We start from the raw sequence: 12,074 nt of genomic DNA, 5'->3' as shown, positions 1-12,074 counted from the left end.
ATTTTAATTATCCAAATATATTTTCAAAGGGCATGTTAGAAAATGAAAAGTTAAACAAATTAACTTTCGACAAAACATACTTCTTGGTCCCTGAAAGATGCAATTTTTTGAAAACACGTCCCTAAAAGATATATTATATACTAATTAAACATGTCGTGTACAATATTTAGTCCTTTAGTCATTCCATTGAAAGATGCAGCTAGTCCCTGATAGAAAATGCTCATATGGCTCGTTATCCTGTGACATGGAACGTTAAGTTTCACATGGTCATTTTTTTTCCCCAAAATAACTGAATAAAGAAAGCCACCTCTGACCATACCACGGCGTCTTCCTCCACCCTCCACCCTCCACCTTCTGGCCCCCCATCCCTCCCCGCGTCCCGTCCCACCTCCCTTCCCCGTCCTCGTCTCTCCGCCCGCCACCCCCCCTCCCATACCATCGCCAACTCCAAGCTCCCCCACATTCTCTCCTCCTCTAGCATCTCCTCTTCCTCCACCGTGGCCACCACTTCCACCCCAATTCCTCCCCAGTATGATCCCTCAAATCGGATTACACCATCAACTCCGGATACTACCTGACCGCCTAGGCGAACTAGACCTACTCGAGCACCCCTTCTCAAGCGTTCTCCGTCTGGAACTGGGATAACTTCTATCCTTTGTCCCCTCCAAACTTCGAGTTCTTCGACCAACGAGCTCGCACCCATGACCGTCGGCAACACGAGACCCACCGGTCCCATGGGCCCTATGACCACATCGGAGATAGCGAGGAAGATGATGACGACCGGGATGAAGAAGAAGAAGTAGCAACCTCGACCTCAACGAGGAAGTCCAATGCAGTGATCGGAGCCCCCATTTTTGGCAACTAGTAGAGATAGAGAAAGGGAGGGAGGCCAGATCCGAGCCCCCTTCGAAGGAGAAAGGGTGTAGCAGCATTGAATAGGATGGCAAGATGCATGAATCGAAAACATTGGAACCACGAATCTACATATCAGATTTGCAAGAAGTTAGAAGAGGCGGTCGAGGAGCTGAAGCAGCTCAGGTGCTGTTCAAGTGTAAATTGTGTTTTATGTTGACCTCATGTAATGAAGGGAGAGAGAGAAGAGAAGCAGTTCTTTGGCACATGAGAAGTTGGCTCTTGCTTACGGGTTGCTGAAAGAAAAACATTGCTTCGTGCATTCGCAATTAATTAATAGTGAGAAATCGAACTCGTTTTTACAGTTGTAAGGATGGTGCATGCTCTTTTACATATTATTATGGTGAATGATTATTGTGCACAATTTTCCACAAAAATTTATCAGCTACTTCGATTGGCTTTATGATCTGATCTATGAACTATCAAGAATGTTATTGAGATGTCTTTATATTATTACCGTAACTAGCTCATAAATTTACATAGCATACTCATTCACAGCTTCTATTTGCTATGCCAAAAGGGGCAAATCACATTCCTTGATAATACTGTTGTCCAATTGATAGACTACCAGAAGAGAAGGGCTAGACAAATTTTTCACAAGAAATGAGAACTTCCACATTATCTTCGAAAAGATGAAGCCATTATGTTAGAACATCGGTACCATCCTTTATGAGCTTCCTGAGTTTGTTCCCCGAGCCACATGAAGCAGCGAGATACCAAAACTTATGTTTCATTCTCTTTGCTAATCTTAAGATACGATACTTCAAGAGTCTGTTAAAGCTGAAAAAATTTCATGATTATCCAAGATCAAGCTCCTCCTATACTCAAGAATGACGGTTTGCCAATTGGAGTTCGCATCACTACAGTTTGAAACCTTGTCTTCCACAAAAGCTCGCAATGCTCTCTACAACAGCCTTAGCTTCACCTCCAGACCATCCTCAACCTGAGATTTCTCGCCAATAGACCTCACTAGATCAACAGACAGCTTGGGTCTAAAAGTGACTGAAACCCATCTCGAGATACCAAAATCCACGGCTATAATCAGAATTAACCCAAAGATCCACCTCAAGACTTTACCCTTGAATTGCCAATCCCTGTTCACCTTCTTCTCCTTCCTTTCACGCAAGGGCACTTTTTCTGAGGATTTGTACTAGTGAATGATGTAGGGGTGGAGAGGATTGAAGGTAATCTATAATGGCACTGGAGAACCATGAGAAGAAGCCAATAAGGGGACGGGAAGAAAAGGGAATCGTCGGCAGTCGGGGTTTCTTCTTCGTAGCAGAGCAGGCACTGCGAGACTTCGACGATGCAGGACCGGGAAGCATAGGAGATAGACAGTCGAGGGGGGAGAGAGGATCGCCGGAAAAGGGGGCCAAATCCAAGGGAGGGAGGTCGCCGTAAATGGTGGCTCCGATCCCCCTAACTCCCCCTCCCTCTCTCTATCAGTGTGGGCAAATCTACCCCCGAGAAGATGATCACGGTAAATTTTTTAAAAAAAATTTTGGAAGAAATTAAGAAGAAAATGACGTCGTCTTTGGGGGGAAAATTGCCAACGTCGAACTTAACGTTCCATGTCACTACTTAACGGGCCATGTCAGCATTTTCTGTCAGGGACGAGTTGTAAAAGGTAACGGAAGGACTAACATGTTCTAACATTTCATTTGCAAATCCTGATTTATCTAACGAAATTCTTTTAGGGAGTAATTTGTATAGCGTTGTACCTTTCAGGGACCAAAAAGTGAGTTTTGTCATTAACTTTCTTCTCCTCACTTTTGTAAGAGTATAGATATACACACACTACATATAGTGTGGTTTTAATTTTTTAGAATACATCGTGCTCCTTTTTTCCCCTCCAGTTTCTCCAATTAATTTTAAAAAATATTATATAATAAAAAATATAATATCACAAATTACGATGATGATGTTAACGATGATGATGATGATGATAAATATAGAAAGGAGTGTGCATTTGCAGGTGTAGTTGATTGGGAGGAAGAGGAAAAATGAGAGAAAAGAGGGGAGTGGAGAAAAAAAAGGAGAAGTGGATAGTTATTACTGTAAATTTACGATCATGTTCTAGGTTTTATGGCTCTTATAAATTGAATTAGGTATACCATAGGTTTTTTAATATGTGAAAGTGAGATGAAATGGAAATTTACGATCATGTTCTTGATTTAATAACTCTTATAAATTTAATTATGTATAGTATAACTATCTTGGGTATGTGAAAGTGAGACGACAATCTTTCTTCGACCTTTATAATAATAGTGATACTAGAGTCGTCCTGTTGTACGTGGTGTTTAGTACATGTTTAACGCGTGGTTGTTAGAATCATGATTCGAATCGTAGAATCGTAGAATCGTACGATTCTGCGATTCAAGGGCAGGGCTACGATTTTGATTCTAATGGGTGGATCGAAAATGGTTGAATCGGAATGGAATTGTGATTCGGGTCTGTGAATCATGAAATCGGTCTGACCCAGACAAATCCATAGTTCGGCCCAAAGCCCGCAAAATTGGGCAGCCCATTCACCATGTCGGGTCGAATTTCGGTCATCTCCATTCTCTTATCTGCTCGAGAACTTCACATAACAGCTCATCTGATGATTATGATCTTCAGCCCTAATTGGAGAAGAACAAGATCCACCTGATTCGTCCAGATTCCCCGCAAATCATTGAGCTTGAGTGCTGAGAAGACCTAAATAGGAGACTGCGGCGATGATGATAGCAGAAGAAGCGGCGGCACCGACGCTGAGCTAGGGCCTAGCAGAGAACACCGGAAAGATCGGATTTTGACGGCGAATTTTGAAGCCCCGACTGAGATTCCGACGAGGGGAATGAGACGGAACTGAGGATTTTGGGTGAGAGATGAGCTGAGAAGAAGAAGGGGCTAGGGCAAGAAGTGAGACACGCAGAAAAAGAGAGAGAGAAGGGAGAGAGAGAGGGGGAGAGAGAGAGAGAGACGGAGGCGGAGGCGGAGATAGGTTCAAGGTGGATCTTGTTTTTCTTTTTGAGATCTTCTTCGTTCTTTCTAATTCATTCACTTCAAGGCTGGTTTTGAACGCTGCGTAACACTCACTCCTCTATCCATCTATGAAAAAGGCCATGGAGTTAGTCTTTTGGGTCGATCAACCGACGAAATTCCTCGTTTGATATTTGGATGAGATTTGACATTCTATGTTATTTTTTTATGTTGTTACCTGTTTATTTTGAGAGTTCAAATTGAATTTTGATAATTTGTAACGATGTATTGTGTTGTTATGACTTATTATTAGTTTGTTGATTCTTAGTATGCTACACACACACACACACACACATATATATATATATGTTGTTTTTTTAATTACAGGTAGAATCTTACGATTCACGATTCTGCGACCCTCGACCAATTCTAGGTAGAATCGAGATTTTGACAACCTTGGTTTAACGAAATTAATGAAGAAAAATTAAAAGAGAATTTGGAGTATTAGTGATAGAGAAAATTCAAAGAGCAAGAGAGAGAAAGGGAACATAAGGGGAGGGTGAAGAAAGCGGAAAGAGAGGGAGTGAGAGAATTAAGAGGAAACTAAACGACGGACACGAGCTATAATTATTATGATATATAATTTTCTAGTTTTAATATTTTTTAAACATACAAACATAAAATCAATTAATATCGTGAATTGAGAAACATTTGTAGATGAGAAATGTTATAAATAAAAAAGAAACTTTTATTATATTTAATCACATATTTCAGCTTCTTCCGTCGTTAACCAATATGATGTATTGATTGAAGTTAAAGAAATTTCATAGTGAATAAGTTATACCTCTGACTTGAGTATAAACTTTTTTCCTCTTCAAATCTAAAATTTCCTTTCTCTGAGCAATCTTAAAGTGCATGGGTTGTAACAACATGATCACAGACTGTTTGGAAATCACGTCCATTAGCTCTTCATAAAAATTATAGAAGACTTCTTTTTAACGGTACGAACTTATAAAAGCCTTATAAAGAAAATCCAATAATCCTATCCATTCTCCTCTATCAAATTAGCACGAGCTTCCTTCGTCAATGATTATGTCTCTTTATTTTTTAAGAAATGTCTATGATTATAGCATAGTATTTACATCTTCTATGCATCGGTTTAGAGAAATGAGGTGGCACTACGATATTTCATCTCTTGTCAAATTGTTGTTGGCGGTCATATGAAAGGTTAGGCAAAGAAAACCCTTCTTGGTCCTACGTGTCATCAATAGATGTATCCACTCAATTTTTAATATTTATATAGATATAGATTGGTAATTGGAAGTTAAAAAAAAACTAAAATTACTCATTTTTTCATGATTACCTTTTGCTTAAAAAGAATTTAGGATCTCTACCGAAAAACAAAAAGGACTTTGGGATGATTAAGAGGGCGTTATAAAATCATTTTTTTCTTAAATAAGTAATGGGATTAGATATTAGATATACGGTTTTCTTTTGGTAAAGTAAGAACTTCTCCGAATCTTTTAAAAAAGAGAGAGAGAAATTTTTTTTTTTTAAAGAAGGAATAGAAAAGGCTTCATATTTATTTTTTTAATATTTTAATTTTCAGGCTCACAGAAAAAAGTGGAAAAGTCCGTTTCATCAGTTTCATCAATCTCATTAATTGATTTATTGTTTGCTTGTAAAGGATTTAATTAATTAATATTATTATTACTACTATTATTCCTGTGGAGAAATATTTAAAATATCATAAAGAAGAATGAAAAGAAAAGAAAAGAAAAGAAAAGAAAAGAAAGGGGTGGGAGAGAGAGAGATCAGAGAAGCCAACAGAAAGGAAGAGGAGAGTCTGATCTGAACCATCCAAGGAAAGCCCAAGGAGAAGCAGTTGACTAACTCCTCCGATGGGACCCACCCACCCATCTCATGCTCAGCTCAGCTCAGCTCAGCTCAGCTCGAGCTCAAGAAGCCACTCCACCGGCACTGGCAGGGCAGATTGGGGGAGCGGTTGCATTGCACACCGAAAGAAAGACGCAGAAGAAGAAGAAGAAGAAGAAGAAGAAGAAGAAGAAAAAGCAGGAGGAGAAGATCCAACTGATCCGCTTCTTCTTCAACTAATAAAAACTCTTTCCTTCCTCCCTCCTTCCCCCGCCATCATCATCATTATCATCCCTTACTATGGCCCTATTGAGAGACTGACTGGTCAGATCACAATCACACACGCTCACCATCACAAACAGAGCAGAGCAGAGCTGAGCTGAGAGAGAGAGAGAGAGATTAATTTGGAAAGGAAAGGAGTTCCATCCATCCATCCATCCATCCATCCATCCATCTTTATAGTTTATATGGATTTGAGACAGATTTAATCGATCCATCGATATCGATAATCCCCCAGTCTTCGTCTCCTGTCCTGCTGCCTCCACCGTTTTCCTGTGATTTGTTTATGGGTGTGCTTCTTTCTGCTGCTTTGTTGCTGCTCTCTGTCTCAGTCTCAGCCTCAGCCTCATTCTCAGCCTCAGCCTCAGCCTCAGTCTCGTTCTCAGGTAACAAACAATTCTTCTTCCAACTTGTATTTGTCTGCTTCAATGCAATTTTAATTTGAGGCTCTACCTTGCACCCGATTGTTTTTAGCAAACCAAAAAAAAAAAAAACCTAAGAAAGGAAAGGTTGAACCTTTGCCCTCTCCTCTTTCAAGTTCTCAACCTCATTACAATAGAATACCCACAACACCCACACCCATTCAAATGCAAATGCGTTTTCTTAAGCTCATAGATCGATTCAAGAGCGCCCAAGTTCACGCCCTCAACCCACCCCTACCTGAAGAAACCTCTTCTTCCTCCTCCTCCTCCTCCTCCTCCGTTGATGCTTCTTCCGCCACCGCCGCAGCAGCTGGCGACAACAAGCTCAACCCTCCCTTGCTCAAGCTCATCCGGTCGAGGCCCAAGCCCCACAACTCCCTCTCTCTTGCCGATTCTCTTCTCCTTGCTTATGGTCTCCCTAATGCCCAACTCATTGAACCCCCCATTGAGCCCCACCTTCGACCCCTCAATTTCGTCCATGCTCTCGCCGATATCTACCGCCGCCTCCAGGCTTCCTCGCTTCATGACAAGGCACTTATCTGCATCGAGCAGTACTCGGTTCTCCGTTCCCTCGGCGACCCCAAGCTTCTCAGGCGATGTTTAAGCAACGCTCGTCTTTTCGCTTCCGATGTTCACTCCAAAGTTGTTCTCTCTGCGTGGTTGCGGTTTGAGAGGGGAATGGATGAGCTTCCTGGTTTCTCCACAGTCGAGTCCCCCGGTGATGATCTAATTTGTCGGTGCGTGTCCAATTCAGTCTGTGGTTATTGCCAATCCTGTCGAGAGGGACCGAGTGCCCTGGTTCTCGACGAGATTGAGGACTCGAATTCGGAGGAGGAGAGTGGCGTTCTGTTCTGTGTAGGCAATGAGGAGGTCCGCTGTCTTCGGAGTAAAATCGCAGCTCTATCCCTTCCATTTAGGACAATGCTGTATGGTAGTTTTGTTGAGTCAAAGAGGGAAATTATCGAATTTTCTCATAATGGGATATCCTTGAAGGGAATGCAAGCAGTTGAAATCTACAGCAGGACGAAAAGACTGGACCCGTTTGGTCCTGAGATTGTGATGGAGATGCTCACTTTTGCTAACAGATTCTGCTGTGAGGAGATGAAATCTGCGTGCGATGCCTATTTAGCTTCACAGGTTGGTAATCTCGAGGATGTAACAGCTCTTATGGACTATGGATTGGAGGAGACGGCACATCTTCTCGTAGCTTCATGCCTGCAGGTTCTATTGAGGAAGCTCCCGCGTTCATTGTATATTCCAAAGGTGATGAAGCTCTTATGTAGCTCAGAGGCAAGGGAGAGGTTAGCAATGGTGGGGCATGCTTCTTTCATGCTTTATTATTTCCTAACACAAGTCGCGTTGAAGGAGAGTATGGTAGCTGACACAACACTCGTGTTGCTGGAGAGGTTAAAAGAGTGTGCCACAGAGAAGTGGCAGCAGGCCCTTGCTTTGCACCAATTGGGCTGTGCCAGGCTTGAAAGGAAGGAATTCAAGGAAGCTCAGAGCTGCTTTGAGGAGGCAGCTGAATTGGGTCATGCCTATTCCATAGCAGGCATTGCAAGAGCTAGGTATAAGCAGGGGCAGCAGTATCTAGCCTATAAGTTGATAAACTCTGTCATCTCTGAGAACAACAAACCCTCGGGATGGATGTTTCAGGAACGATCTTTATATGGGATCGAGGGGGACAAGATTTCTGATGCAAATGCCGCGACTAAATTGGACCCCACTCTCTTGTTCCCTTACAAGTTGAGGGCTGTTGTGAAAGCAGAGGAGCAGCAGATCAGGGCAGCTATATCAGAGATTGACAGAATTATCGGGTTTAAGCTTGCAACCGACTGCCTCGAATTGCGGGCTTGGTTTTCAATTGCAGCCGAAGATTACGCAAGTGCCATCAGAGATATTAGGGCTCTTTTAACTTTGGAACCCAATTACATGGCGTTCAATGGGAACATTAGTGCAAACCGATTGCTCGAGCTGCTGAGTCATCAGATTGAGCAATGCAGTCAGGCTGATTGTTGGATGCAACTCTATGAGCGGTGGTCTTCTGTTGATGACATTGGGTCTCTTGCAGTCATCCATCACATGCTTGCAAATGACCCTAAGAAGAGCCTTTTATGGTTTCGGCAGTCTCTGCTTCTCCTGCGGTAGGTTTCTGGTATCTAATTAATCTCTGTTCCAATGCACCGTTATGTTTGACTCCAGGACTCAGTTCTGCATCTTTTTTATTATTTATCTTCAGCAGTTTATGTATCCTGCGAAATCTTCTTTGTCAGAGTAATATCATCATAACCTTATATACATCAATGGGTAATTATGTCAAATCATTAGTACATTGATCTCCTCAGTGATACTAATAATCTGAATCGGCTCCTTATGCATCACTTCTTCTTTTAGGAGTTGAGTTGGCCGGTTGGCTTTCTGTTGGATGTAAACACTCCCATGTATTGATTCATTGCAATGAAAGCTGTAATTTACAGGTTGAATAGTCAAAAGGCTGCTATGAGGAGCTTGCGTTTGGCTCGAAATTTCTCAACAACTGAACAAGAGAGGCTGGTATACGAAGGGTGGATTTTGTACGACACTGGGAACCGTCAAGAAGCTATCTCTAGGGCCGAGAAATCTATTTCGATCCAAAGGTCTTTTGAGGCTTTCTTCCTTAAAGCATACGCATTAGCAGACACAATTTTGGATCCTGAATCTTCCTCATACGTCATTCAACTTCTAGAGGAAGCTCTTAAATGCCCTTCAGATGGTTTAAGGAAAGGGCAGGTGAGCGATACCATCAGTTTTTACCTCATTTATTGGCGGCGTATGCTCAACAGAATCTTTACCTACTTGTTTTGATACTTGTTGCAGGCTCTGAATAATTTAGCCAGTATTTATGTGGACTGCGGCAAATTGGAACCTGCCGAAACTTGCTATAAGAATGCACTCGATATTAAGCACACAAGAGCTCATCAAGGTTTGGCTCGTGTTTATCATATGAAGAATCAAAGGCAAGCAGCATATGATGAAATGTCCCAGCTTATAGAGAAAGCACAATATAAGGCATCGGCATATGAGAAAAGGTCAGAATACAGCGACCGTGAGATGGCACAAAGTGATCTTAATATGGCAACGCAGCTGGATCCGCTGAGGACATATCCTTACAGATATAGGGCCGCAGGTACTTTCTGTTCCTTTCTAGGAGTCTGCACTGTCATAGTCATCAATGGCTTCCAGGAGTTATTCATGATGGTAAATAAATCGGATTTTTAATAAGCGGTGACCTAAAATAATAATCTCCTTTTTCTGGTAGTATTTTCTTGGTGATTCCCTTCCTATAACGTGGTCAAATCCATTTTCTCTATGAAAATTTTTTGCGATGAGAAGAGTGGCTGTTTAATTTCCATCATATTCTTCCAATTGTCAGGCTTTTTGTCTCACAAGTGAAATTTGCTGTTAAATGGTATGATAGTTTTAGATTCTCTAATTTAATGGGTATGGGGATCTCTGTTCCTGCTCCTGCTGCAGTCATACCGTGAAAAGTCTAAATGAGCAGTAGGCACCTCCAAGCCTGTGTATTTAACATGATTTTTGCAATAGCCCCGATGATGTTGTCCTATTCTGAAGGACACAGGCAACCGCGAGTCTCTGATTCCGTTCTCTGGAAAACCACCATATTCACTTGAATAATTTTCTCCCGTATCTGAAGGTTGATATGTTTCCTTTCCTGCTCAAGTAGGAGCTCTCGGGGTTGTCATTGTTTACAAGTTCTATGGCCTGCAAATCCAAATTCATCCTTTTACTAACCGATTCTCTCTGCAGTCTAGAGGCCAAAATAATCCTGAGCTGACATCTATTTGCACAATTGCCTTTGAATAGTTCTAATGGACGACCAGAAGGAGGCCGAAGCTGTGGAAGAGCTTACGAGGGCCATAGCATTCAAACCCGACTTGCAAATGCTTCACCTTAGAGCGGCTTTCTACGAGTCGATAGGAGACCTCTCATCTGCTCTTCAGGATTGTGAGGCGGCTCTGTGTTTGGATCCAACCCATATGGACACGCTCGATCTGTATCAACGTGCCCATGGCAGAGCTGCTGAACAAGTTAAAGTGAGCATCTCTGGCAGCTAAATCCGAGATGATCTTTTTGAGGCACAGGGAAAGGATGGATGGAATATAGTCTCGTTCTAATGAAGAACAACGAAGGCATTTTCATGATATCATTCCTTCCCCTGAGGCTTGAGTTCGGACCGGAAGAAACTTGTACAGAGGGGAATGAATTGGCAGGGGAAAGAATTATTCGGGTGACAGAAGGGAAGAGGAAACAATAGAAAGGGACCGACTTTGATTTCAAGAGGTTGGGAAACTAGAACGAGATTACTTAGTGTTTTGGGGTTGGAGGAGATTGTTTCTCTGTAATTTCTTTGTATATAAACAGATTCAAGTGAACAGAAGCAAAATATTATTAATAGAGGAAGAGATGGGTCAATGGGAGGAGGATGGATGGATGGATGGATCTATGGTGATTTGCTGCAATAATAGAAACATTTGCTTTTAAATCCGACATCAGGCTGTCGTTCTTTCTTTCTTTTGATGAGATGAGATGAGATGAGATGAGATGAGATGAGAGATCTCAGGATTGGATTGGATGATCCAACTCGAAATACCTGGAGAGTTGTCGAACATTCAGCATGTATTTCAAAAAACGATTCCAGCGCTCCTTGAAATGAAATAGAAGGGACCTGTGTCCTCCACCAATTACATCGGAGGGTAAAGTAAAACCCGATAATTCGGCTTAGTTAGTTCCTTATAATAATAATAATAATAATAATAATAATAATAATAATAATAAAAGATCTAACTAGTATTTTGCATTTTGCTGCTAAGAATTTTCTTTTCCTTCTTCTTTTCTTCTTTTTTTTTTTTTGGGTAAATGTGGCAATTCATAGTGCATTTTGAAGGAAATCGATCGATCGATCATTCCGAAGGAAGGAAAATATTCGGAAGCCATAATCAAAGTACTCTCGTCTCGAGAGTAGGGTCTGGGGACTATTAATTAAATTAAATAATGGGCACACGTACACTAGCTCTAGCTCTAAGCTCTAAGCTTGTAAGAGTAAAAGGAGCGACTCTCTCATCTCATCACATTAACCTGCAGTTTTAAATTTTATTTTATTTTTTTATTTTTTTAAGAAAGCTACTCCTATCTATCTATCTATCTAGATATATATATATATATATATATATATATATATCAAGCCGCCCGGTGACCTTTAAAAGAGCCCTTGCCTTCCTATTACCTTAAAGTAATGTAAGGGATCGGGTTAAGACAGTAACAAAGTTCTACCCGTCCCTCATGATTCATTTTGAGCCACAAAAAAAAAAAAAAAAAAGAAGACGAAGAAGAAGGATATCGTAAGAAGAAGAGCTCTTCGGGCACGTGCAATGTATAATAGGTATATAAAGGTGAAGTCATTTCCCTTTTCGATCACACGCACGTGTTTGGATTAGTCTATTCCGCGACTAAAGTTAAAAGGTACGATCTCTAGTTTCCCGTAATAAATTAACTCATTTTAGTGGTTTCGAATCGCTATGGCATTGCTCCTTGTATTGACTTAAGTATCGGAGGGTCGAATTGGGC

General features: G+C 41.4%; 1 protein-coding gene across 1 annotated transcript; it reads left to right on the top strand.

Annotated features, from left to right (window-relative positions):
- The first annotated feature begins 5,715 nt into the window (after positions 1 to 5,715).
- LOC116210658 (ethylene-overproduction protein 1-like) lies at positions 5,716 to 10,997 on the top strand. The gene is made up of 4 exons (XM_031544623.1): positions 5,716 to 8,593; positions 8,927 to 9,218; positions 9,306 to 9,615; positions 10,314 to 10,997. The coding sequence occupies exons 1-4, from the start codon at positions 6,615 to 6,617 to the stop codon at positions 10,562 to 10,564; spliced, it is 2,832 nt and encodes a 943-aa protein (XP_031400483.1). The 5' UTR covers positions 5,716 to 6,614; the 3' UTR covers positions 10,565 to 10,997.
- The last annotated feature ends 1,077 nt before the right edge of the window (positions 10,998 to 12,074 follow it).

Source organism: Punica granatum, chromosome 6, assembly GCF_007655135.1.
Source record: "Punica granatum isolate Tunisia-2019 chromosome 6, ASM765513v2, whole genome shotgun sequence".
NCBI classification, from domain to species: Eukaryota; Viridiplantae; Streptophyta; class Magnoliopsida; order Myrtales; family Lythraceae; genus Punica; species Punica granatum.
The sequence above is the reverse complement of the archived record's forward strand: the minus strand, read 5'-3'. Positions and strand labels throughout refer to the sequence as shown.